This window comes from Ascidiella aspersa, chromosome 3, assembly GCF_963924565.1.
Source record: "Ascidiella aspersa chromosome 3, kaAscAspe10.2, whole genome shotgun sequence".
Classification (NCBI taxonomy): domain Eukaryota; kingdom Metazoa; phylum Chordata; class Ascidiacea; order Phlebobranchia; family Ascidiidae; genus Ascidiella; species Ascidiella aspersa.
In genome coordinates, this window is record NC_139449.1 from 26,850,877 (window position 1) to 26,875,146 (window position 24,270).

Consider the following 24,270-nt stretch of genomic DNA (forward strand, 5'->3'; position numbering starts at 1 on the left):
TTGAAAATTCGAATAAAAAGGTACCTACTTTTATTGCTGCATCCTATCTATGCAACCAACTATTACGTCTACAAAAGTGTGCTAAGATAAACTCAACTTTCAACTACTGCAAATGTGGGATATTGTGTTCTTCTCAATTTAAAATTTTACGAAATCCGTATGTTCAGCCTCCTGTGTTATTTACAGAATGTGGCAAATTACTTGAAGAAATTTATTTCGTAAAAACTAGATAGGCTGCATTTTGAAAACGAATAAAAGGGAAAACGGAGACGAAGCAAGAAAGGTACAAAGCCTCACACGAGGCCCAACAGTTGTGCATTGAAAAGGGGAATGAACGAAAAAAACAAAAACAAGGATAAAGTTGAAGTAATCTAAAGCGTAAAGTTTCTTCTTTAAATATACCCTAGCGAAAGCGTGTTGTACACGAACAGTCGGCCATGTGTTTTACCCACGAGAATGATGCGATAGTCATTTTCAGGAGAAAAAACGATAGCAAGAAATACTGCAAACATATTATGAAGGTTGTGCGCGAACAATATGGCAGCAAAGTGAGACGAAACACAAACGGTTGGCAGTGGTGCAATAAGTCAAATGCTGGTGCAAAAAGAAAAATAGAACGACAAAACGCGCCGAAAGGACAAATTGCGGTAAATCAACCTTTTTGGGGGGTTTTAAAATCGATTTTCAGCCTAATTTTGCTGGATAAAAGCCAGATTCGAAGGCTCGCCGAAAAAATCTTAGCCAAAAAAACGGTTGTTAAAAAAACAGCAAACCCGGCAATAAATACGTGAGCAAACTTAAGCAACGGGACAGAGACCACACACACAAACGCAAACACGAAAATAAAGAAGTATGACAAATGAGTGCATCGCGGCGGCCGTATGTAGCCGCACGGAGAGTAAACAGTGTACACAACAACGGGGGGAGGGGGGCTTAAAGCCCGTGGGGGGCAACCGGCAGTTACGAGCTGTTGGCCGACAGTCTGCTGCGTGGCGTCGACGGCGCCGAGGCCTGTGTCGCCCGGTAAGCGCTGTCCACCGTCAGCGACGTCGCTTCGCTTTCCATGGCCAGCGCTACCTTGGGGCTCACGGCTGCTGAATTGTTGTTTTCCCGTCGCGGCGACTTGAGTCCGCCGTTGGTGGCGACTTGGCTGTTTTCGTACGGCCGGTATTCGCACTCGAGGTCGTCAAGATTGCCACCACCCGTCTTGCTGCCGCCTTTGAGGTAGCGCACGTACAGCAGACCGACCACTACGAGACAGAGCATGAGGCAGCTGAGAACGCCGACCACAATAGTCAGGTTGCCGATCTCCTTTTCAGCGTTGGCCAGCTCCGAGCCGCCGACGCCGCCCATCGTGATGTCGGGGTCGAGTTCCTCGCAGCGCCGCCCGCGGAAGCCGGGTCGACACTCGCAGAAGGGGTTCTCCTCGTCGTCGACAAAGTGCCGGCAGGTGCCGCCGTTAAAGCAGAAGTTCTGGATGTTGCAGGACACATAGTGCGACTCGAGGCGCGGCCCGAGAACCGTGACTTGCGTGGTGCCGCGTGCTGTCGCGCCGTCGGCGTTGCGCACCTGGCACGAGTAGGCGCCGTTGTGGAAGTGGCTGGCCTCCATGATCATGACGAAGCTGTTCTCCATGTCTTTGGTGTTCACGTGCAGCCCGGTCATCATGCGGTACTCTGTCGTGTCGATGTTCGAGCCGTCCTTGGTCCAGGTCACCTGCGTTACCGGCGAGCTGCTCTCGACGCGGCACTGCAGCAGCTTGATCGAACCGCGGTAGAAGATCGTCTTGCGCGGCATCGTCACCTTCATGGCGCAACTGGTCCGATCGCCGCCGCTGGAGGCGCACAAGCGCTCCCATATCAGCTGCCGGTGATTGCGGCGCTTGGAAGACACCGGCGCCTCCATGGCCCTGAAACTGCGCTCCTCGTCCGACGCCAGTGGCTTGAGCATGAGGATGAAGTTGTCATCCATGCGAAGCGCGTCGAGGCACGCAGCGGTCGGCTTGCTGTCCCCGGCCACCACGCCCAACTCGTCCAGCGCCTTCAGGCCGCCGTTGTGCTGCTCCCAGATGTGGTCAACGAGAAATCTGCCAAAACAAATCAGAGTTTAGTAATTTTTATGAAATTTCATGATGAAATATTTTTGTTCTATATTTGCTAGAACAGAAGCGAGATTGACGATTTATTTATTATGCGAAAAGGGCGACATAATGTTATTAATCTGCAGAAGCAGGAAAATACATGCTGTCAAAAACATTATTCGCAGTCCAGTTGGCGTAAATTGTTTTTAAAAAGGCGTAAGGAATCAAATCGACTTGTCAAAAATCCCAGTCGCAGAATTTTGCAGGCCAGCATGTGCATGTACAGTTTGTGATACTCGGGCCTTAAAAAACTACTAATGATTAAAAAAAACTAATGATTAACAGCGGCGGCGCCGATGCCAGGACCCAGGTAAGCTTTGCATCGCACCGAGGTCTCGTGATGTTTATTGCGGTGTATGTGATTGTGCCTGGACGTGTCGGGCTCCCGTCAACCCGGGTGGCCTTCCAAACAAGGCAACTATATCGCTGTCAGGCGACTTCCGGCAAATCGCCTTGGTCCTATGTTTGCTCTGCCAAGTGCGGGCCTCCTTAAAATAGCCGAAATTACTGCGGCTGTGTTATGATAACTATAGCGCTGCAGGGGACCCAAGGCACCGCACTGCGACAGTAAAGCGTGTTTGCCCGCGGGGCCAACGACCCGGCCTCCAGGGACGCCCCCCCCCCCCCTATTATTTTCGGCTCCGTCACTCGTCGGCGCCACTCATGTGGCACAATCGCCCCCGAGCCGAGCGCGCCCGGTAATCCGGCTCTACTGTTGCTTTTATCGCTATCTATATAAATGTGCAGATCGGCGGTAAGACGACACCTCTTATCTCCGCTGGGTGATTGTGGCCTCGCTTTTAGCGCTGAGTGACGCAAGGCTCGTTAGCCCGGCTTTTGGTCGGCAAACAAACCTCTTTCGTCGCTACGTGCCTTTGTTGTTTAAACCATGACACTCGAAAATTCGGTTTCGCGGGGTGGGGCGATTCCGTATGATTATTGCCTTGATTTATGGAAGTCTGCACTTTAATTTTTTTCGATCGGGGTTTGTTATAAGCGAAGCTCCCCCTTGCAAAAGCGGCCACCCGTGGACTTTCCTTGATGTTAGATTTATTGCAAAGGTTAACTCCAATCCAAAATAACTTAATGTGCCAGGCGCGACGCAAATGCAAGTCACCACCCACTTTCCAGCCTCATTACCCGCCCCTCCCTCGCTAATGGCAATCACGTCGAATTAGCAAAGCGTAATTAGATTAGGCGTGGGTCCAAAAAAAAAAAAAAATTCTTAAGTTCTCCCCGTGTTTTATTTTATCTCACCTGTACTTTCCCTTGTATAAGCCGATGAACTTTGCCTGAACCACCACGTCGCTGTCTTGCAACCGGCCTAACCTCGCCACCTGATTCTTGCGGTTCAGTTTTGGGATCGGACAGTTCTGTGCCTCGATGGCGGCCGGGCAAAGCGCCAGCGCCATAACAATGCTCGCGATTATCGTATACATATTGTTCGATATTTTGCTTGTTCCAAAGGTATCCTCGCAGTTTCGGCACAGAATCCAATTTTTGTTTTCTTTTGGCAAATTGAAGCTGCGCGGCGAATAAAATTAACCGTTTTTGCTGCTTGCTCTTGTCGTTTTTGACACTAATGTCCTCAACACCTGACGCTACGATTATATACCTGAGCACGGTCGGCAACCGCCGATTTTCGACACATTTTTTTGCCTTTTTTTCCACTCGTGCGTGGAGCCGCCGTCAGCCGCGTTTACTCTTGGCTGCTGAGGAAAAAAGGCGTGGAGCGGACGACGCTAAAGTATTCACAGCGTGTTCCGTCGAAATTCTGTTTGAACGCTTGCCGTTTGTTTGTTGGTACAACTTGGTGATTGTGGCTAGAGCTCGTACATTGAACACTGGGTTGTGTTGTTTAACAGCACTTTATCGTCCGCAATATGTGCATAGCAGCTGTTAACCTAACTTTGTCGTATACAAATAATTGTAAATCCAGAAGTCGTATAAAGACAAATTTATACAGTTTCTAAGCGTTCTCTACCTTACAATCGTGATATCTTGTTACAAACGTAGGTCAAGTTCAAGTTGGCCATCAATGTTGAACAAGTGTGATTGGCCGTAACGATTTTACTGAGAGTCGTGTGCTACTAATGCTGATTTCTTCCCAGTGTGTTGTGCCCAACAACCTTCCGAAACTACGAGGCGTGACGTCACGTCTTCTCTGAACCACGTGGTTTTCGCGGCCGCCGTCTCCTAGCAACGGGGATTGCGATCTCTTATTCCACAGCTGCAGCGGCGTACGAGCTTGTTCCGGTTTATGTACAGCACGACAAGCGTCGCTCTTTGATTGCGATTTGCAATAGGTCGAGATTACTTGTAACTTGCGACCTCTTATGACGTCAGAAACGCTATCGCGTGTCGCTGTTTCTCTGCCAAGAACAAGCGAGCGGCATGCGCCCGCTCTTTCATTTCACGTTCGGCCGCTCCACTACAAAACCCTAGTTTTCCTTTTTTCCTTCCAGAAATAGCGTGTGTTTTGGCGACGTAACTCACAAATATGGAAAGAACTTTTTAATAGCAGCTGTTACGCGGTCGAATACGCAATTACTGGCGGAAATCAGAACTGCGTTTCCCGTAACTTACTACAAAGTGTTACATCCCGATGTTTTGGTGGAAAGTTCTATGTTAAATCACTCGACACACGACGGTCCCGCGACCGCCGCTACTTGTGTTTGCGTGTACCTTCGGTTTACCTCGGGCAAACATTCCGCTTTTCGAAATTCTCCCTATAACTTGATCCCGCTTGTGTTTGAACTTCCTTTCGACGACCGACGAGATTTGCGACGCTGTTTGAAAGAGTTTAAAATCGGCGCGAAATCCTCAATACATAAGCGTTCGTCGATTTTTCACCTCTTGAAAATTTTGGTGCGATGTCACCCTGATGACGTGTGTAAGGGAGAAAGCGCCTGTGACGTAATACACGTCGGGTTGCTTAGACCCCTGCCGAGAACTTGTTAGGACCCTTTTTTTACATATGGTATGATGTTTTCATACGGGAAATTTTCGATCGTTGTGCAATAACTTGACTCGCAGAGGAATCGGAACTGTTTGCTTTTGTACCTGAATCTGGAGATTAAATTCCCCAATCTTTCCCGATATAGCTAATGTGATCATATATTGACCAATTGCAGGAAGTGATTTTAAGTTAAGTGTTGACGTACGCTCTCGAGATTTCTAAGCTCTCGTGTTTTCCATGTATTATTCAGTGTTCTGCGGATTGTCGGGGTTCTATCTTTCTAAGAAACACGACTTTTTGCCCCAATCGTAATCGTTCCTTGTTAAAGCAACGGAAAAGTTTGTAACGCACTGTTTTCCGAAACGTTGTACGCGGAATGGTTATATTAAAAAACGAATACCAGGTACAAAGCGGAACGTTTGTTCGATGGCACGATGCAAAACCGTAAACACCGAACGACGAGTGACCTATACAAACGCAAAATTAATTCTAAACAGGTATACATGATTACTTATTTTCATCCGTCGACCTTTAAAACAACTTCTCCGAATTCCAGTGTCATCCGCTATTTTTCGTCGCGCACCCCGAATTTTTTACACGACAATATGTTTTTCCAAATATGCTCGACTTGTGTCGCGCCCGTGCCCTTTCAGGTCGCGGCCTAGCACGCGTGCCTTCCCACCGCCTACACGCACGATTGCAAGCATCCCCAAGCAAGATTCAACGCCTGTACCCCTGGTTTTCACACCCCGGCCACCCAGTCGTCTGGGGGTGGCCCCCTTCTCCCTGTCTCCGGGTCGTGATGCGACGCAATGTGTTTGGATCGGTGACGTCACGCCGTCGTTTTGCCGTTGTCCGTTGCCTGGCTCACGCGATGTTGTTTTTTTTTGGCACGTGTTTTGCGCGTCCACCTGGGAAAACAACAAGGCCTCTTACTGTATAATAATAACTATATATATATATATATTTTTGCGTGTGTGATAGGTCGCGGCCACTTGCATTCCTTTGCCTGATCCAACGTAATGAACGCCCTGCCTATTTTAATGGCCGGCCGACGTTTTGGGGCGCACACTGAGGATCATCCCTTAGCCGCGTGGAATCGGACACCCGTAATAGCTTTACTCTTTCGCCGCTGGTCCCGGCTTACCTTGTGTAATGACGAGTTCCGTGTTGGGCGGGGCAATTTTGCCAGTCGTTTGAGTTTTTGTTTTTACATTGGTGGGAGGGGAGTGCAAGATAAATCGTGATTTGAGTTTTCGACAGAATTGGGTTGAAAGCCGTAGCCGTAACGCGTCACCGAAAGGTCGCGACTAAAATATTACCGATATTCTGCGAATTCAAAGCGGCCTTGTGATGTTGTTTGGACGACTGGAATGTAGAAATGCGTCTTTTTACAGCCGAAAGTTCTAGTATCGTCTTTGTCTGTTTAGCTCGACGCGCTTAACCGCTCACGCACGGTGACTGGGCACTTTTTGCATGACCCGACAAATTGCTGTCAAATATTTGCTACCCCCAACTTGGTATCGAATTACGTTTGAGCGGCTAAACGTAACTATAACGTCGTGACGGATTTGGCATTTTTACCTAATTTTGTTGCGTTTCGACGAAAGAAGAGGGAATTTGTCAAATTTCAATTAAAACCTTACCTCGTTGGTATAAAAATGTCAAGTGTTGACGAGCCATCAAATTAACCGTTGCCTTTGTTTGAACAAACAATGCAAAGATTTATCTTGGCTAAAATCAGGGATGTCCGAAATTATCGGATTAGTGCTGAATTCCGACTCCAAGTGTTATCAATATTGATCCGATACTCTGATACTGGCATTTTAGAGTTATGGTTCGCAAACTAGCGCAAATGTTTTCTCAAGGTAGCTAAACTTGAAAACTAAAGGCAAATGCAAGTTTTGCTTCTCAACTTGCAAAACGTTATATACTTGCGCGTTTTAATTTTATCCACTTTTCTTTTTGCTCATAGTGTTGTGTAATTTATGATTGGTTTCCTTTGTTTAATTTGCTATAATTAAGAAGGGGGGATGTTGTGTAATTTATTGTTGGTTTCCTTTGTTTCCTTTTCTTCGCTTTGCTTTACTGCTCTTTACTTCTCTTCTTACTTCGTTTCTTTCCGTTACACCTTTTCCGTTACACGACGTTTTCACTTGTAATCACTTATTGTTTTAGCTCTGAAGGGACATTCCTTAGTTTACAATGCAAACCGTTTTATAGCACGAGGGCAGTCATGTTTAGTTGTGGTATGAGAGGGTCACTGTTTTAGGAGCAAGGGAGCTAGTGTGCGCGCTATAGCTTCATTCGCTAAAAAAGAGTTGGCGTTCGCGCCACGCGACCTTTCTCCAATAATAAAATTTTAGAGTACAGTTGGCCAGCGGCAGGCCGTTAAGCAAAAATATGGTATCGGAAATACCTATGTTAAAATGGAGCATTACGATTGGTAAATGGCGGAATGAACAAAAAATATTTTGTGTTTGGCCATTGCCGCCGCAGAAGAGGTCTACAAACTCTACGTCTATATGCATGACAGAATGCGCGGGAAAAAGTCTCACTCTGAGTCTATATGTTTTCACGCACGCCGTCACGTTTTCCACAAGGGTGACGCAACGCAGCGACGTCACGCTCCCTCACCTTTGCCCCAAGCGTCGCGTGACGTGATGAACGGGGACCGGAAAGACTCCAACCGCACCCCGTTTAATTTTACCCCCGAAAGTTTCGGCGTCTGGCTCGGTCGTCCCGATTTAGGTCGAACCTTTTGCGTAGACGTCGTCAAAAATGCGCCGACGCTAAACTTTCGTCTGTTTGTTTTGACTGCATTCGACTGACAAAGGCAAATTCTCAGGGAAGGCTAATGCGGCGTCGCTTCGCGTATGTTGTTTAGGCTTTAATTGCTCATGATCCGTCAGCAATGCTTTAGAGATTAAGGGCGAATCCGCCGTTGTTTGAAATCCGATTTTTTCTCACTCGTGTGTGGCGCGCTATTGGGCGGCGTCAAAGTCAACACCGTCGCGATTGTTCGCTGCAAGCCCGAATGAAAATGAAACGTTTATTTACGACACTGAAGATTACACATTTAAACCTGGTATTTTGAATTTCCTGGTATTTGTGGGATGATGAGCTTGGCAACGGCCTTATCTCCCTGGCTTTGTTTTTTTGCGGAAAAAAGTGGCACTTTAAAACGAATTTTCCGATGTGTTTAGATTTGTTTTAACATTATTATCGTATTGTAAACATGTCTTTATACTACCGTTTTAGTTTAAAGTGTTTTACGGTATTTAGCGACGACTATATACTGCATCTACGAAACACCGTCAGACCTAACGCATTTTCAACACTTGCAAAGCGACAAGACAAAATGACACTCGCAAGTGCGTAGTCGGTGTCGCCTTACCAATAACGCAGTGAAAGATCGCTCAGTTCCATCGTAAACTAAATTGCCTTTGCCGGTATTTTGGGACTGGTTTTGTTGAGGATTTTCTCCCTTTATAGTTGGCGTTTCTCCTAAATCGTTGACCGCCGGCTGTATTTTTTCGTACCCTCATCGCTCACAAATTTCCGAGCCGCCTGTTTGCATTATGATCTCACGACGGAGTGTCGATTAAAGTGCCCATGTTTTGTTGCGTGCATGGGATCTTGCCAGGAATAGGCGTGCACATACGCTGTGGTTGGGCCAAACACGGGCGTCTACGTTTGACGCTAAAATTCGGTGCTTTTTTGGTCGGCGTCAAGTTTCCGCCAAGGGGCCATGACGAAAATCTCGATGTTCAAGTATCGCGGCAAACCAAAATAGTTCCATAACGAGCTTGTTCTACCCGCCGTTAATTTTCGCGGTACGGCGTAGCACGCAATCCCTTTTTCCCATTTATCGGTGATGTAAAGCACGAAGGTCCATTTTCGATTACACTTCAAAGCATATACTCTGCACACACGGAAGTCCATTGGCGCTAGCGCGTCAAATATAGAACAAATTGGGATTTTCGCGTGGCGATTGAAAGCTCACTTTCTCAAAAGCCCGACGCAATCGCGAAGTCCGCGCCCGGCGCATTTGCTATCGATAAGGCCACTTGACCTGAAAATATAGAATTGCCGAAGTTCAACGTCCCCGTTTATTAGTTCTCAAGCTGCAAACTGCCAACGAGGGGCATCGTTAGCGAGCGATATTGCGCATTTCTCACTCTGATAAGTGTCTTTGCCGCCATTAAAAATGAATGGTGGTTTTATAAATTGCCCCTGGCGAATATCGTCCGTATATTTCTGATCCGTATCGCATCCCTTGCATAGGTGAATATTCGTTGATTTCAGATCTCGTGCAAGCGCTGTAAAGCTCGTTGGTCAAAGCATTCCAGAAATTCTCGACTTGAATACGGTGACCCATTTCCTTTGTGCAACAACTTGTCTGCACGCACTGCGGTCAACTTGCACCGTTTCAATTGCAAACGAAGCGCATATTCTACGCCTCGTCAAGCTCGAAGCTTTTGCATATAGATTTTTAAAACTACTACGGGGCCACGTCATGTTTCGAATGAACGTCGTCGTTTCGGAACACAACTATAGCTGCCGTGTTATACGCGCCAAAGCGCGGTTGCTTTGTAATTTTTATCAAATGTTTTCATCAGAATGTTTGCACAGCTCGATATATCAGACGCCATGACCAAATTGGAAGGCACTGGAAAAGGCGCTAACTTCATGTGCTCGGAACGGGTTCAAGTTAAGGCCATAAAGCCCAATGCGTCATTCTTTACAAACAAAGTCAAGTTACCCCGGGTCGATGTCGTGCCATGTTGCTAGTCGGCCAATCCGCAAGGAGCAAATGTTTTAACGGGATTAGGAGCCGCGCGTGGCAAATGGAAACGTAATTCGTCTGACCCCTGCTTGCATTTTTGCATTTTGCTAGATGCACTTTTAGCGCGTGCTGCAACCATTACGATGAGATAGTGTTCCCGGTGGCTGCAAGATGACACATTAGGCACATGTAAATGTTAGTTTTTCGTAGTGGGATGATGGGACGAAGAATATAGAACCAAACTGGCAGCAATCGGCGTAACTTTGGTAACAGACTTATTTTGCAACATATAGTGCGATTCATATACCGCGCATCACTTTTTCGTCGAATTCCTATACTCGTCCTTCATGACGACGGTGTGACATTACTAATACCGAGTTCAAAGTACTCTGGACCGTCTTTGTTATATAATTAGCATTTTAACAGGTAGCCTGGCAGTGTCATTTCAGCGAGCCACGTCGGTTTCCCATTCACAGCAGTCATTAACCTCCTTCCTGGATAGAAATTGCCCTTTCTTGGCGTCAAAAACAAGTTTTCAGGTTCGGCGACGAAAACAGCGGCCGACATACTCTCGTCCGCACGAATGGACAATCGCCCCAGACCTGCGCATTGTCGCTGGTTAAGCCTCGGAATTCAGTGTTGAATGCGCGACCATAGTCCGGCGCTTATGTAACGCCCACAGACAGTAAGCGACTGGCAACTTTGGCCGACTGGTAAGGCGGCGTCGTGAATTATTCATCGCCGGTCAGTTGGCGCAAAAATCGCCGAACGGTCGCGTCACCGCCAGGTTATGACGTCGAACTCGCATTATTATTGTTATTGGCTAAAATAGCGACGCGGCGTAATGCGCAAAGCCGGCATAACTCGGCGGCAACACGATCCCCAATTCGATGCTTGTCGTTTTTTTTTTCGCGCGCTAAAGCCCTCGAACCGCTTTGATCCGTACATCGATATATAGCGGCAAACGTCTGACCTTTTAGCCGCTGTCTACGACCCTTCTTGCGAGCTGCCCTTTCTCCACAGAGCCTCTGAAAGCCGCCGGACTTGCAGCACTGTTCAATTGCCGTTCCCTCGACGTGATTCACATTTTTTCTCACAGCTTTAGTCCGTACGTCAAGGCACGACGCGATGTCGATCGTCCGCATTGGATTACTTCTAAATCCGTTTTTTTTATCCTTGAAAAACTCGTTTTTAAAAAAGATCAAAAAATGCGTCATGGTTACGCCGACCTTTTCACTAATGACTCGCACAACAGTCGACTCCTGACCCCAGCGTGTGACCTGGGAGTGTTATTGAGATTTATCACTATACAGTCTGCATTCCTCGACGTCGCACGAGTATTCTTGGAGAAACTTGTGTTTACCGGCCTGGTAACTTAACCACTAGTCAAGAAGTTGGTCGTCTTAACGGTATTCAGTCTACTACTCGACATCAACGTGCGGCTTTCCGCTCTCTTCAGGAGTTTACGAGGGAACTAAATAGTTCCGATATTTAGTGAACTTAGGTTTACTGCTTTCTTACAACTAACCAAAACAAACTCCTTTGTTTGCATGAGGATTTATTAGCTTCCCAGGGAGTTATTTATTCAAAAAATCAAAACTTTTGAAAAATGTTTCAAGGTACAATTTGACCAATCTAATGCTGTTGAGTTTCATTTTATGAATGGTTTCCAATCGACTGGTACAAATTTTTTTCGCTTTGTAAAAATGAGTGCATTTTCCATAAATTTATTTCTTCCCTGAAAAAATAAAACGTATATAGAACCTTTTTGCAGGGCCTTTCGTCCTTGAAACGTTTGTCGTTTATTAACTAATGACTCGCGCAAAACAGTCCACTCCTGACCCCAGCGTATGGCCTGGGATTGTTATTGAGATTTTTTCACTATACTCAACATGAATTTCTAAGGCGCCGGATGAGTTTAGGTGGCCAAACAATTTTACAATTTTTAGTGTGTTCTTTCATGAAGAAAAGCGGGCGTGAACTCAGCCGGAAAAAGAGGCTCGAACTTTGCGTTTACAGGCCTGGTGGCTGAACCAGTTCTTCATCAGTTGTTTTAATTGTCTCGACAATATTTAATCTATTGCTTGCCCAGAAACGTGTGGCTCTTAAAAATTATTTGATGAACTTAGTTTCACCGGGTTACGGCTTTTCTACTCTAATACTTAACCGAAACAACCTTCTATGGTTGCATGTGGATTTATTTAGCCTTCCTGAGTTATTCAATTGAACATTAGCAAAATATTAAAAGAATGTTTTAGCGCACAAACTGTACCGACCTATTACTGTTCAGTGACGCCAGGATAATTTAATAATTGTAGGAAAGAAATTTATTTTTTTATTATAAAAATGTGTCGAATGATACAAAATTTATCGCTTTCAAAAAATGAATGCATTTTGTACAGATGTATCGCCCCTTCATTAAAAACCTGAAAGACGGAACCTTTTGATATGGCCGCCTGTCCTTTATCCGACCCGAAATAAGTAGAGTTAAGCGTCGATACGATCTTCCCCATGATACTGTCATAACGTGCCATACACTTTCTGTAAACAAGTCGCGTCAACGACGAAAGCAATCGAAATTCGGTAATCGCTTGTCGTACCCGTGCTATTTCGGTTACTTTCCTAAGCGGAAATGCCTGCCTTCTTTGTAGTGTACGACAACAGGCGCATTGATTATTTCATTTTCGTCCCGACGCATCTAAATCCCTGTTTGTGCCGGATTTTAAGTCCCTGAATCCGGCGCAACTTCCCCGAAGCGTTTCAGCTGACGACAGTAACGCGTCGTTTCGGTTATGATTTATTGAAGCTCGCGCGTAAGCGATCGTCGGGTTTAGGAATCGAGCGCTATTTAATTACAGCGATTGATGCCGACCATCGACCGGATATTGTCAAAAAAAGCGCGCGAGCGACGCTAATTCGACGATTTGTTTGTTTTTTTACGCGTGTCGGTAACCTTTACTTCCGCTCGGCTCCTCCGACCCCCATCGCAAACGTCATCTATAGCTACGTTAAAGCGTCTTTTCGCTCTTTGACCACGAAAAGCGGTTGTGGTTACAGTCGTGACAATGACCGCAATTTCCGCCTGAAAGCCATAATTTATATATATTTTTTCTTAGTATCGAATTCCTGTAAAAGCCGCTTTGAATAACATGAGCGATTGAGCGTAAATTGTATTCAATATAGCTTACGTCCGAATTATAGGGCATTTCCAATTAGTTATTTTTTTTTAAATTTACAATCGAGAATTAGGCAAAAAAGAGCTGAAAGTCTTTATTCGACTAAAAACGATATCTGTTCTTTTTGCACATATGTCATAACGGTAATAAATATACTAACGTAAGTGTGCTTCTTTAAGTGGTAAACCAATGTGTTAAATACGATTTTTTTAATGTGAGATTGCACATCTTTCGCATAGTTGACCCCCTTTGTCACAACTGCATCAGTGGTTTATCAAGTATTGGGTAAAGAGTGCTTGCCTATTTTTGTGCTTTATTTTCGGCCTGCGAAAGTAACATATGCTTTCAGATATCTATATTTGGCGTCACTGGTTTTGAGACTATCATCTATATCGCAGGTATTAATAGCTTGTCAAAACATCGACGTCATTCGCGACACGTTTTTCGCGTTGTCACGCTTGTAACGCAACGTGACGCAATTTATCATTCGCTTTTTCTATGAAATGTGACCGAACGGGATTGTTTATTCTATATTATTTAATATCCTTCCGGCATTATTTTTATTATTTTGTTCAAGCTGCCTTCAATGACGTCACGCCTCGGATGACATGAATCGTGACGTAAAATGTCTGTGAACTTTGTCCGCTTGATGCCGTGCAACATGTCACGTCCGATGGGAACGTTAGCGACAACTATGACACAATTAATTGCTTGAAAAATTGCCCCAGTGTCGTTTCTTGCACCGCAAACCAAGTTGCGTCAAAGCTGGTGCTTAAGTGTCTTCGTGATAAGATGTTTCTTATACCCATAAGTGTGAACTTCTGAACTCGGTTGCTTTCCTCTAAGTTGGCTTGGCGTTATTTATAACCAAGATATCAAATGATACTTAACGTTGTTAACGGACTGTTGCTCGCTCCAGAGGCAGCGCTTTCCTGTAATTTACCGAGCTAAAAATGTTTGCGTTATTCGATCAAAGTAAAAAAGGTTTAAAAAGGAACCATATCCAAGTATACGTTGATTCAGAACAAAGGGGTCGGCTAAAAGTCTGCGGTCTATTTATGTATGTGTATACCCTTTTTTTAGTTTCCTATGGATCGTCCTTTTCTATACCTAATCGCAATTATTAGACCAGCACTTTTACGAAAATTAAACCGAATCTTTTCGCAACGCGAGCGAATAGATTTTTGCAGCCCTGCACTGGACAAGCAAAGTGAATCAACAAAGCAGCCGAGTGAAATCACGACCTTGCCAGATCAGCACGTTTCGGGTTCCTCGCCGCAAGGGAATTTGCGCGCAATTTACCGGCACTTTTGGTCGCGAAATGGCCGTAAATTGCCGGGGCCTGGGTTGAGTCAGCACCGATGCCCGGTCCACGTTTCCACTTGCGTTCTTTGCGCGTTAACATCGCTTTTCGGAATTCCGGCTTACCGCAAGTGTGCATTTTGGAAATTTAAGTTGACGTCAAAATTGTAACGTGACGTTTAAAATTTAACGATGGCGGGCGATTTTGTTATTAAAGTTGACTACCATATGCGTAACAACACCTGTTACGATCTAAGTCGGATTTGATAATTTTTGTTTTAAAATACTAAAATAGGTTCAACCATTAAATCAAACTTTTTCTTACACCGCCTGCTATAGGTAATAGGTATGTCCGATAATATCGGTACACGTTCTATACTACGGTTGTATCGTGGCCGATCCGATACCAAATTAATAAAGGAAATTTCAGCCATTATTTGCCATCAAACTGCTACTTTGAAAGGTGAACTTATTGAAAAAAGTGCGCTAACATTAAACTTATTAACCCTAAAACAACTTAACTTATCATGAAAACCTGAAACAAATTACTTTTTAATGTTTGAAATTCACTTATTTGCCTATTTACGTATAGTAATGACGTCATTAGGTATTTGTTCAGATCGCGATATTCTTTGGCCTAAAATATCTGAAAAGGTATCGGAATAAAATGTTCAATTTTGGACATCCCCATCGCCTACAAATTCTGTGGAAATTTTGACCTATACTAGCTTGGTAAAAATATTGAACGTTCACGGTTTGGTTCGGCAACCATCGCTAAAACCCACATAGTAATATCACTAATAAAAATGATGTCAAGCGACAGTGAATTACCGAAATACCCATTTCACAACGAAAGGCTATGGAACAGTTACGACCCTATGAACGACTTCCGCGGAGGAATTGGGTTGTTTTACGGGTGGTGTTGATCTGATCGTCATTTCCCGATCTATTGTTGTTTCAGGTTCGAAGCAATAAGGATTAGTGGGATTATTTCTGTCTCGGAATGCGAAGGTCGGATGTTTGCCTTCCCTCCCGCTACGACCGTTTACGGGGCGAACGTCGTAAATTAGTGCCCCCAGTAATGTCAGCAATAGAAATCGATTCAATGGGGTCAAGAATCCGTTGAGAAAAAGACCGTTTGGTTGCTACCAACTCGCGCTGTCAACAGTCCGAACGTCGGGTTTCCAGCTGCCAATAAAACTCCGGGTGATTATTGTTGCGTCGTTACGGTGAGCGTTGGCCGAATTTTCGGGACTATATCCGTAGCCAAATTTGGAATTCTATTGGCGAGTTTCGGATTCCGCGACGCGAACGGGTCGCCACTGTTTGACCGGCAGCGCAGCCAGGCACCAGCAGTCATATATTCGCTTCGTTTTGCAAGAATGACGCGCCCTTTTGGTGATGAGTATTTGCACTTCTCGCACGACAGGCTGGACAGTATTACACGCGTGATGTCATCGTGAATACTATTGTTCGCCACCCAACGCGTTTGCGCAGCCAAGACGCCCTTACTATCGTGTTTTCGAGCAATGTATTGTAACTGTATACCCGCCCCAAATACCGTCGGTTGCCTTTCCTTTTACCTTTCCCAAGAGCTACGTAAGCGTCATTTTTACGCGATTGTTTTTCTACGTTGCTTGGGAGAACGTAAAGGCGGCGCTCCTTTTTTACAATCTAAAATCGCCCTTTAATCGAAATCGGATAGCGTACGTAACCTTACGTAAGTCGTAACGGCGCGGAAAGCACGTCCGGAATTCGGGAACATGTTGGTTTAAGGTTTCGTCGAACTCAGTGCAAACGATTGTGTCCCTCCAAACACGCTGGCGCGGTCGTTAAGGGATTAGTTTGTCGTTCGTGGTGACCGCCCCTGTCCTGTTTGTGGCGTCATAAACCGGCAACAATGGCCGCTGATGTAACAGCTCGCTTGCTGAACTCGGCCGCGGTGTGATGGGGGTACGTGTGTTTTTGCACAAGCCCCCGTAAAACACCTAGACGCGATTCCAGTATAGAGTGCTTGAACTTTGACGCGTAATGGCTGTTGGGAATTAGGATTCGCTAAAAGGATTGTTCCAACGTTAAACATAGCTTGTTTTGGGGACCATACAACATATTTTTTTTTTTTTCGGTGGCCAAAACAACATTTCAACATACAATGACGAAATTCCGCCAGTTTCTGTATCTTAGTACATTTGTCAGATGAACGTTAAAAATTAATGGTTTAACAGTTTTCACTGATCGAGGTGCAAAATTGAACATTTGCAACGCTAAATGGACAATATAAAATAATAGACTCATAGGTTTATAATTTGTGCAAATTCATGTACTGGTCGTACCCTGTTGTTTTTAATAACCCTGGTTTGCAGAAACTTTAGAATTTAATAACTAATTTTCCATCAAAAGAAAAACATATACCCGCTGCTTTTGTAGCTCGATTTAGTTTAATTTAAATATTTGCTTCGACAGTTCGCCCGAGTCCTTCATGTTACATTCCTGGCTAAAAGTAAACAAGCGCCGGACAGAAGTAAATAACGTGCACTTGTCGCGTTCGATTTCTATTCCGTTGAACCCGCTTGATCTAGCCCACAAACACACATCACTTCCGCAATCCCGCTTTGTTGGGCCACGTTCCACACAAGGGATCAAAATTTCTAAGGGTTGTCGATTAAAAAAACGGCTGCACGTACAGCCATTCACCTGTAGAGCAAGAGCTGCGTTTGACCGTTAAATGTCGCTTAAATTTGCCACTATATCGCAGCAATACTACCACATATCCTTGCCAAAGTAACGTGGCCGCAAACGCTTTCGTCGGACAATAAGTCGTAACTAAAAAACTTTCAACTATTGTGAAAGTTTCATTATCTGCAAGTGTTTTTTTTTTTTTTTTTTTTTTTTTTTGTAAACAACTATTTTAAGCTTGCACAAAAACTAAGTAGAAATGTTCTCAGCATCACCCGATGTTTTTAATTTTTTAACAAAATATTATAGTTGAGCTGCTTATGTGCCTTTGTGTCAAATTGTTGCTTGACAATTTCACCTGCCATAAAAAGAAAGGCAAAAGAATGGCGATGTCAGTTTCCGTTTGCAAAGTTCTGCGGGCAACTTCAAGCTTGGCAGTTTTGTTGACTTATCATTTTCGTATTTGCGGCAGTGGTTCGCGCAATTACTTGTTTTGCGGTTTAATTTCCATCCTCAGGTTCATTGACGCAAAAGTCAACAAGGCTCTAATAAGGTTGACAAGATCTGCGGCTGTGCGCGCTCAGCACAGCACGTACAAATTCACCAGCTTTTCAACTGATTTGCGGTTGGCTGAGAGATTAATCTTTGTGCATTTCTTCATTCTTGCCTTTCTGATTTTTTTTACCACGCTCCAAACACGTGTAATGATACAAAGGGTAGCACGGTAATTTCGTTCATTTTGAACGATAAGGATCTTACCACCGATTTCGTCATCCATTGAAGCCCGGCCTCAGTCAAATAATGACTAGAGAAAACTGTCACATGACTGTTTATATAGAGCGTACGTTTTGTCCGGTCGTCGCCGTTTTGTTTGTTTTAACCGAATATAGCTTCGTTTTTGTCCAAAGTTCATATGTTTTTTTCAATATTTTTTAATTCAATTACCCTACATAAGTACAACCCACGTCACTGTGGTTACTTCGAAGAAGGTCCTCGTTTTTGGTGGAAATTGCTGGGTAGGGGTTAAACTTCCTGTTATCAACTTGCTTTGCAGTTTTCTCAAAACTGTAATGAAGCACGACTGACCAAAATCGTTTTCCCCGGTTGTAGACGCCAACATTGAACATTGTTGTGTAAAACAACGCACCCTTTAAACTCGTCTTTTTCGTGTTTTTCCCATTCACTGCGCCGCAAACAACGCAGTCCGCAGTCTAAAACAACCAATGCTGTCATCGAGTGCTCTTTTGCCAAGTTAACGAGTGTCGATAGGAATAGGAATGTTTTCTTAGATTTAAAAAATGTACTTGGACTGGTTTGCGTGCGATTTATTTGCGATAGCCGCATTTTTTCTTTACCTTGTTTCATAGTACTTATTGCGGAATTCACCATCACACTTTGTAATTTTATCATCCCAAAAATTAGTCGGAAATTTTGGTTGTAATTTTTGTCTTTAGCTTTCGCTGCTTATTTACACCTAAAATAATTATTGAGGGGCTTTAAGAAGCTTTAAAAATTTGAATCTTTTTGAGTGGTCTGATCTGCTTCCTACGTAAAAAAGTGATGCGACTTTCTTTCTCTACTATGTTTCTTAGGTTAGTTGTCAATGATACCTGGTGCACTGGAGATAAAGTTTATTAAACATAAAATCATGTTTAATGTTAGCGTTTCGTCTTTTCTGACAACCAATGCCTTTATTTGCTTACATGGCCATTATTTTTCGGTTCATGTTTCGCGAGGCCATGAAAGTGGCCAAACTACTTCCGAAAAGCGACCTTTGGACCCTACAGACTTGCCTCTTTTCAGTTTCGACGATCACGCCTAAAAACATTCCCCAAACTCTACAGGCTGGCGTGCGAATGGTCGTTTCACATGTTCCAGTCATTGTCACCCCTTAACCGCCAACAGGGATCCACGTCACAGGTGAAGGTCGCGACCTCCTGCCATAAAAAAACACCCCGATTCGCTCCGAGGTCTTTTTCTCCCAAGGCGCCTGACGCCCGTTGCCTAATCTCGGGAAAGCGCATGCAGGCCGCCGACTGTTTAAATATGTATCCCGTCCATTTGCGGTCGTGTCGGGTGACGGCTGTGTCTTATCTTAATACAGGCCGGAGAAAGTTTGCCCAGTCACAGGTTTCTCCGCGCCTCATTTCGACTGGCTTTTCTGTGTAAGGTGACGGGCGCATAACTTCGACCGTAGACGAACGTCACGTGTAGAAGCTCGCGTGTGCAAACGATCCAAATGTCCTGGCGTTTCCGTCGAACTTGTTCTGTCGCGAATTTGGTCAAAACCGTGAAGTTTTACGGCCAACCTTTGACGTCGTTTACCCAGCAATGTCTCGCTGTGTATTTTTGTGTAATTACCTGGCCGCACAATTTATTGCCGTGATATCAGTTTACAAGCTTTTCCAAGTGACGTTCTTTATGACAGTCTTTAAGAAAAAGACGTATAGGAGGAATATCAAAGCCCATATAGAAGTGGATAACATTTTGAACGTTTCGAAAATATCTTTATTTATTTTTAACATGGGAGTGGGGGAACGGGTTGATATTCCTACTACGTCCAACTCAAATCGCAAACAATTATGCTCCAAAAAAATTCAAGAAATGTTGGCTAACGGTTTCCCTCTGTTGTGTACAACTCCTTGTCTTGGTAATTTGGTGTGTAATTCCTAGTTTAGAGTGAAAACCAATTATATTGTATGTTCAGCAATACATAGCACACTACAAAACTATCCTGTTTCTGGTTGTTTGTGTTTGTCTGGTAAAATGTATTAAACAGATTTCTTTCAATAGGACATTCCATTTTAAGTTTTTGTGGGACATGTTGCCGATAAAAGTAGCCAGGAAGGGCATTTATATCCTTTCCATTCGTATTAAACGTGTACAACGTAATATCAACGTTTACGCCAGCCACTGTTCGCTAACCACCGACTTTTTGATTGACAGATTGAGGAGCTGACGTCGCTGCAGCAGACGGCCGAGAAGTCGTCCTTAGAGCAGATGGACGCTTACATGGCGGAGAGCGACAACCAGTTCGAGCAGCTCAAGTCTCATCTGCAGGAGAAGAGCGACCAGCTGAGGGCGGCACAAAGCGAAAAGGAAGGACTTGAGAAAGAGGTTCGATTTTACCATGCAGTGGATTTGTGATTTTTTGTATTGTGATTTTTTGAAATATTAAGACCCATGAATAATATTACTATATGTTGTAGAATAATAAATAACGGGTATGTTATTATTTTTTGTTCTATTCACCCGTAATGTATTTTTTAAGTTCTGGTGTTTTTAGCTTTATAAGATCTGTTGTTACTATTACTATATGTTGTCGAATATAATAAATAACGGCGATGTTATTATTTTTGTTCTATCCACACTTTACAATAATGTGGTAAAGTTTAAATCGACATTTGTTTCTCCGTTTTATCGTGATTTACAGTCACAGCCCACAAAAACATTGTCAAAATGTTAAATTTCGCTCCAAATTTTGTCATTTTTTTTCGTTACGCAATATGGTATGATTTCGAAAACCTTATATTATAAAAACGCCCGCGTTCTTACAGCTAGCTTTATACATAAAAAAATCTATAGATAAAAAACATTTTAAGATTGTCTCAGTGGCTATCTTTAACATAGGCATTAGTTGATTTTAGAAAAATAACGCCGTACTCTTTGGCGAACGGCAACACTTGCCCTCCAGTGAGCCGAAAACCGTGACGTCACAGTCAATGAGGGGCGCCTTGCACACGCCCCATGTTTGAGCCACGCACGAGGGCCGCCCCTGATTGCCTCCGTCGGGCGCTTTGAAGGATAAACATGGGGCTGAATCAGGCGGCCCGAAAATCCCTAAACCGCGGGGAAACCGTCGAATTTTGAGGCCGGTTGCAAACCGATTTGTGCCAATTTGCTGCCGCTGCCTTGTGATTACGGCTGTTTGCGTCAAACGGCTTTGTTCCTTGTGTCTAGCCGTGCGTGATGGCGGTATAGGCCGCGTTGGAGCGGACTCACGTTCCCGCGTCAATCCGCCGTTTTTGCGAATGTCGACGCTACCGTGAAATTTACCAGCCTTTGTGCGTCTCGCCCGCCGAGAGTTACGCAAAAATATCAATTTTACCGGATTTTCTTTGGAATTTGTAGTTATAGGAAGCTCGTATCGCTGTGAAAATAGATTTTGTCACGTTTTTCGCACACGTTCGCGGTTATTTTCAGTGAAGTAAAAGTAGCGGTTGGTGCACTGTTTCTTAAACTCGTTCACCTGCCGGCCTATCTTTTGCTTTTTTATCCTGTTTAAAACACAAAAATGTGTATAAACAATTCACCGTAAATTAATTACTACAATATTAAAAATAGTACTCACTAAACAAAGGTTGCCCCGTAATTTATTATCATAATCAGAATATCAAATGAAATGATAAGTTTAAAAAAAAAAGAACCAAAAAATGATTTCCCGGTCAAATAAATTTCAAATATATTGCGCCGACCTCTTCGAAACCTCCTCACGGATACCAGTTTTTGGTAACCACTTGATCAGAGTGAAACCGTTGACATTGCAACTTTTGTTTCTTTGTATAATTATTTTTAGGTGATTTCATTCTCATCATATCAAGCTCTTTCGCTTTACACTCTATAGTTGCAACATTATTTCCCTAAAGAAGATTGCCCGGCCCGAATAGGTGGTCGAAACGTTGGCACTTTAATAAATATTGAAAACTAATGGATTCGATGATTTGATACTGAAGTTGTTATTAGTGTGCAGAAGTTGATTAATAGCACTACAAAACAACCTTTATAAATGGCCGTATTTGTCTAATTCTAAATGGTGTAATCAGGTGGCACTATATAAAGACAAATTGTATTGAGTTTTCGACAAGCTTTCGCACAACCGTGCTTCATCAAGTCAAAGTAAAACGCAAGCATTTAAAATGCACGAAATAAAATTAAAATGCTCGTGCATCTTAAATGCTTTAATTTCTCCTTTGACCTGGTGAAGTACGGTTGTGCAAAAGCTTGTCGTTAATTTAATACAGTTTGTCTTTATATGATGCCAGCTGATTACCCTACTACAAAACAATGTTATTTAAACAGAAAAACAATGCCTGGTAGCAACAGCATATTTATACCAATATCCTTCACCAACTAACATTTTCGTCTTCACCCAGCTGGAAGCTCTTACCGTGGATCTGGAGCGCGCCACCTCGGACGCACAGAGGACGCGCTCCTCGCACCAGGAGGAGCAGAGGAGGCTGGAGGAGGTGGAGAAACTCCTAGAGGAGCTCGGGGATCGCTTAAAGGCCGAACAGCGGGAAAACGACGCTTTGCGGGAAGAGGTTAGTAGACCAGTGCTTCTTTAACTTTTTAAGTTTTGTTCACCCCTAGCATTTATCTCCAGATTTCATTCACCGTTGTCTAATAATATGTGTTCAGTGAACAGGTTGAACACCCGGAATATCCGTCCTGCTCGCATGCTATCATCCATTTCTGACGGTTTCACCCTTTTGGTTGGTTCACCCCTGCAAAAGTTTTATTCACCCTGGGGTGAACCGTTCATCTGATTAAGAAACCCTGGAGTAGACTATATGATAGCGTATATAGAGTAGAGTAGACTACATAAACAAATTTGAGAATCCCAGGGATATACTCTCTTCTTTATTTTTGTTGTTTAAATCATTGTGTTGTTTCACACTTTCATAGTGCAGAAAATTACAAATTATTTAAAAATAAACAAATGTGAAATTCCACTTTTTTGGTTTTAACGTGTTATGTAAAGTGAATGACCTGATCAAACGAATTGTTGTGTTAAGTTAAGGATCTTGACCCTGGTCAAGTTTTCAGTAAACGTTGGGTGGCACTATTAAAAAAATATTTGTTGGCCTTTTGGTTGTTTTACACTTAAAAATAACAAATTGGACGTTTCTAAAGTTAATATTCGGTTAATCGTCAATACTTTTGTTGTTATAATGTACGACGTAAACAATTTTCTACTAAAGCAAAGACCTCATTTGACAAAATTTTTAGTTTTGTACTATTTATGAATTTTTTTTGGCAGAAAATGTTAAGAGAATATTTATTATGACATGTGAAAAAGAAAAACATGTAATTTTTAGGTATAGTTAACGAAAATCGCATTTCTCAAAAAGCGACTTTTCTGTGCGCAGTTGTCGGGCCTCAAGCGAAAAACGAGTGAATCCTCCTCGGATGCAGAAGCCAAGGAAGAGGTGGAGGAGCTGGAAGCCAAGCTCCATGAGGCGGAAGAAGAAAAGGAAGACGCCCTCCACAAGTTGACAGTCCTCATCGTGAGTCCGACTAGTGCTCGTGTCTTCGTGGTCCCAATGTTGGTGTTTTTTCGGCATATCTGTAAAACCATATGTAAAACCTCCACGTATAGGATATATTTTCCTTCGTTGCTGATTTTAATTCAGCTCAAGTCTAAATTCAATTCATTTGCAAAACAACCTTTAAAAAAACAAATCGAAAGTCTTAGTTTATGTCCATCCTATGGCTTTAAGTCAGTTGCTCGGCATAAAAAATCATTAACTACTGAATCGGTATATTTTTTCGATTTCAAGAAAAATCTCGCCGCACACACTGAAGTCGAAGTAAGGTATTTGTATAAACGACTAAGGGTAGAAATGACCGTATTAAGTGAAGCTTTGATAAAGATATTTCAATTAGCATTTTAAAAACGGTAAACTTTTAACTTATATTATATAATTCGTCGCACCTTATCACAGGACCAAGTTGGTCAGCTGCACAACGAACTCGAAATGGAGAAGAGCCAAGTCTCCATCTTACAGGACGAATCGAACAAGCAAAAGCATGAGGTAAGTTTATTTGCTCCCAATTACGTATGATCTCGGTATCTATGTAAAATACTGTCGTTTGAACCGAAAATTGATTCTACATTATTAATCACTGGCTTTAATCCGGGTCGTTGGACCTTTAACGTCGCCAACAGCAGCAGAAATGGTTCTTTTAAACCGCGGATGATTGTACCGTGCCATAAAGGTTAAAATCGTTGGACATCTGCAAGAAACGTGTGAAAATTTAGTCCCTATAAACGAAACAATTACAACTTACTCGCAATGACATACAAAAGAAGAGATGATTCTTGTTAGGCCACATATAATTGTACTGTACTAGGTTAAAATGGTTGGATAGATGTTATGGAAGTATTCCTTATAAACGGAAGAATTACAGTTTACTCGCATTGGGTCCGCTATTCTTCTCGACGGGG

At 43.4% G+C, this 24,270-nt stretch overlaps 2 protein-coding genes across 2 annotated transcripts in view; one reads left to right on the forward strand and one right to left on the reverse strand.

Moving 5' to 3' along the window:
* LOC146161238 (uncharacterized) overlaps positions 1-24,270 on the forward strand; it is an 80,146-nt gene that overhangs the window by 47,199 nt on the left and 8,677 nt on the right. The window contains exons 40-43 of the mRNA XM_083383546.1: positions 19,989-20,159; positions 22,196-22,363; positions 23,192-23,329; positions 23,768-23,857. Of these exons, the coding sequence (XP_083239672.1) occupies positions 19,989-20,159; positions 22,196-22,363; positions 23,192-23,329; positions 23,768-23,857 (567 nt within the window). The remainder of the gene's footprint in view (positions 1-19,988; positions 20,160-22,195; positions 22,364-23,191; positions 23,330-23,767; positions 23,858-24,270) is intronic.
* Positions 204-3,708, reverse strand: LOC146161240 (uncharacterized). The gene is made up of 2 exons (XM_083384462.1): positions 3,398-3,708; positions 204-2,086 (listed from the first exon to the last, which is right to left on the reverse strand). Exons 1-2 carry the CDS (start codon positions 3,577-3,579, stop codon positions 961-963), a joined length of 1,308 nt encoding a protein of 435 aa, XP_083240588.1. The 5' UTR covers positions 3,580-3,708; the 3' UTR covers positions 204-960.

Excerpts from the sequence above, each read along its gene's own strand:
- LOC146161240 (XM_083384462.1), bottom strand. The coding sequence starts at position 3,579 with ATGTATACGATAATCGCGAGCATTGTTATGGCGCTGGCGCTTTGCCCG. Across the intron at positions 2,087-3,397 it reads TTATACAAGGGAAAGTACAG|ATTTCTCGTTGACCACATCT; the intron begins GTGAGATAAAAT and ends TTGTTTTGGCAG.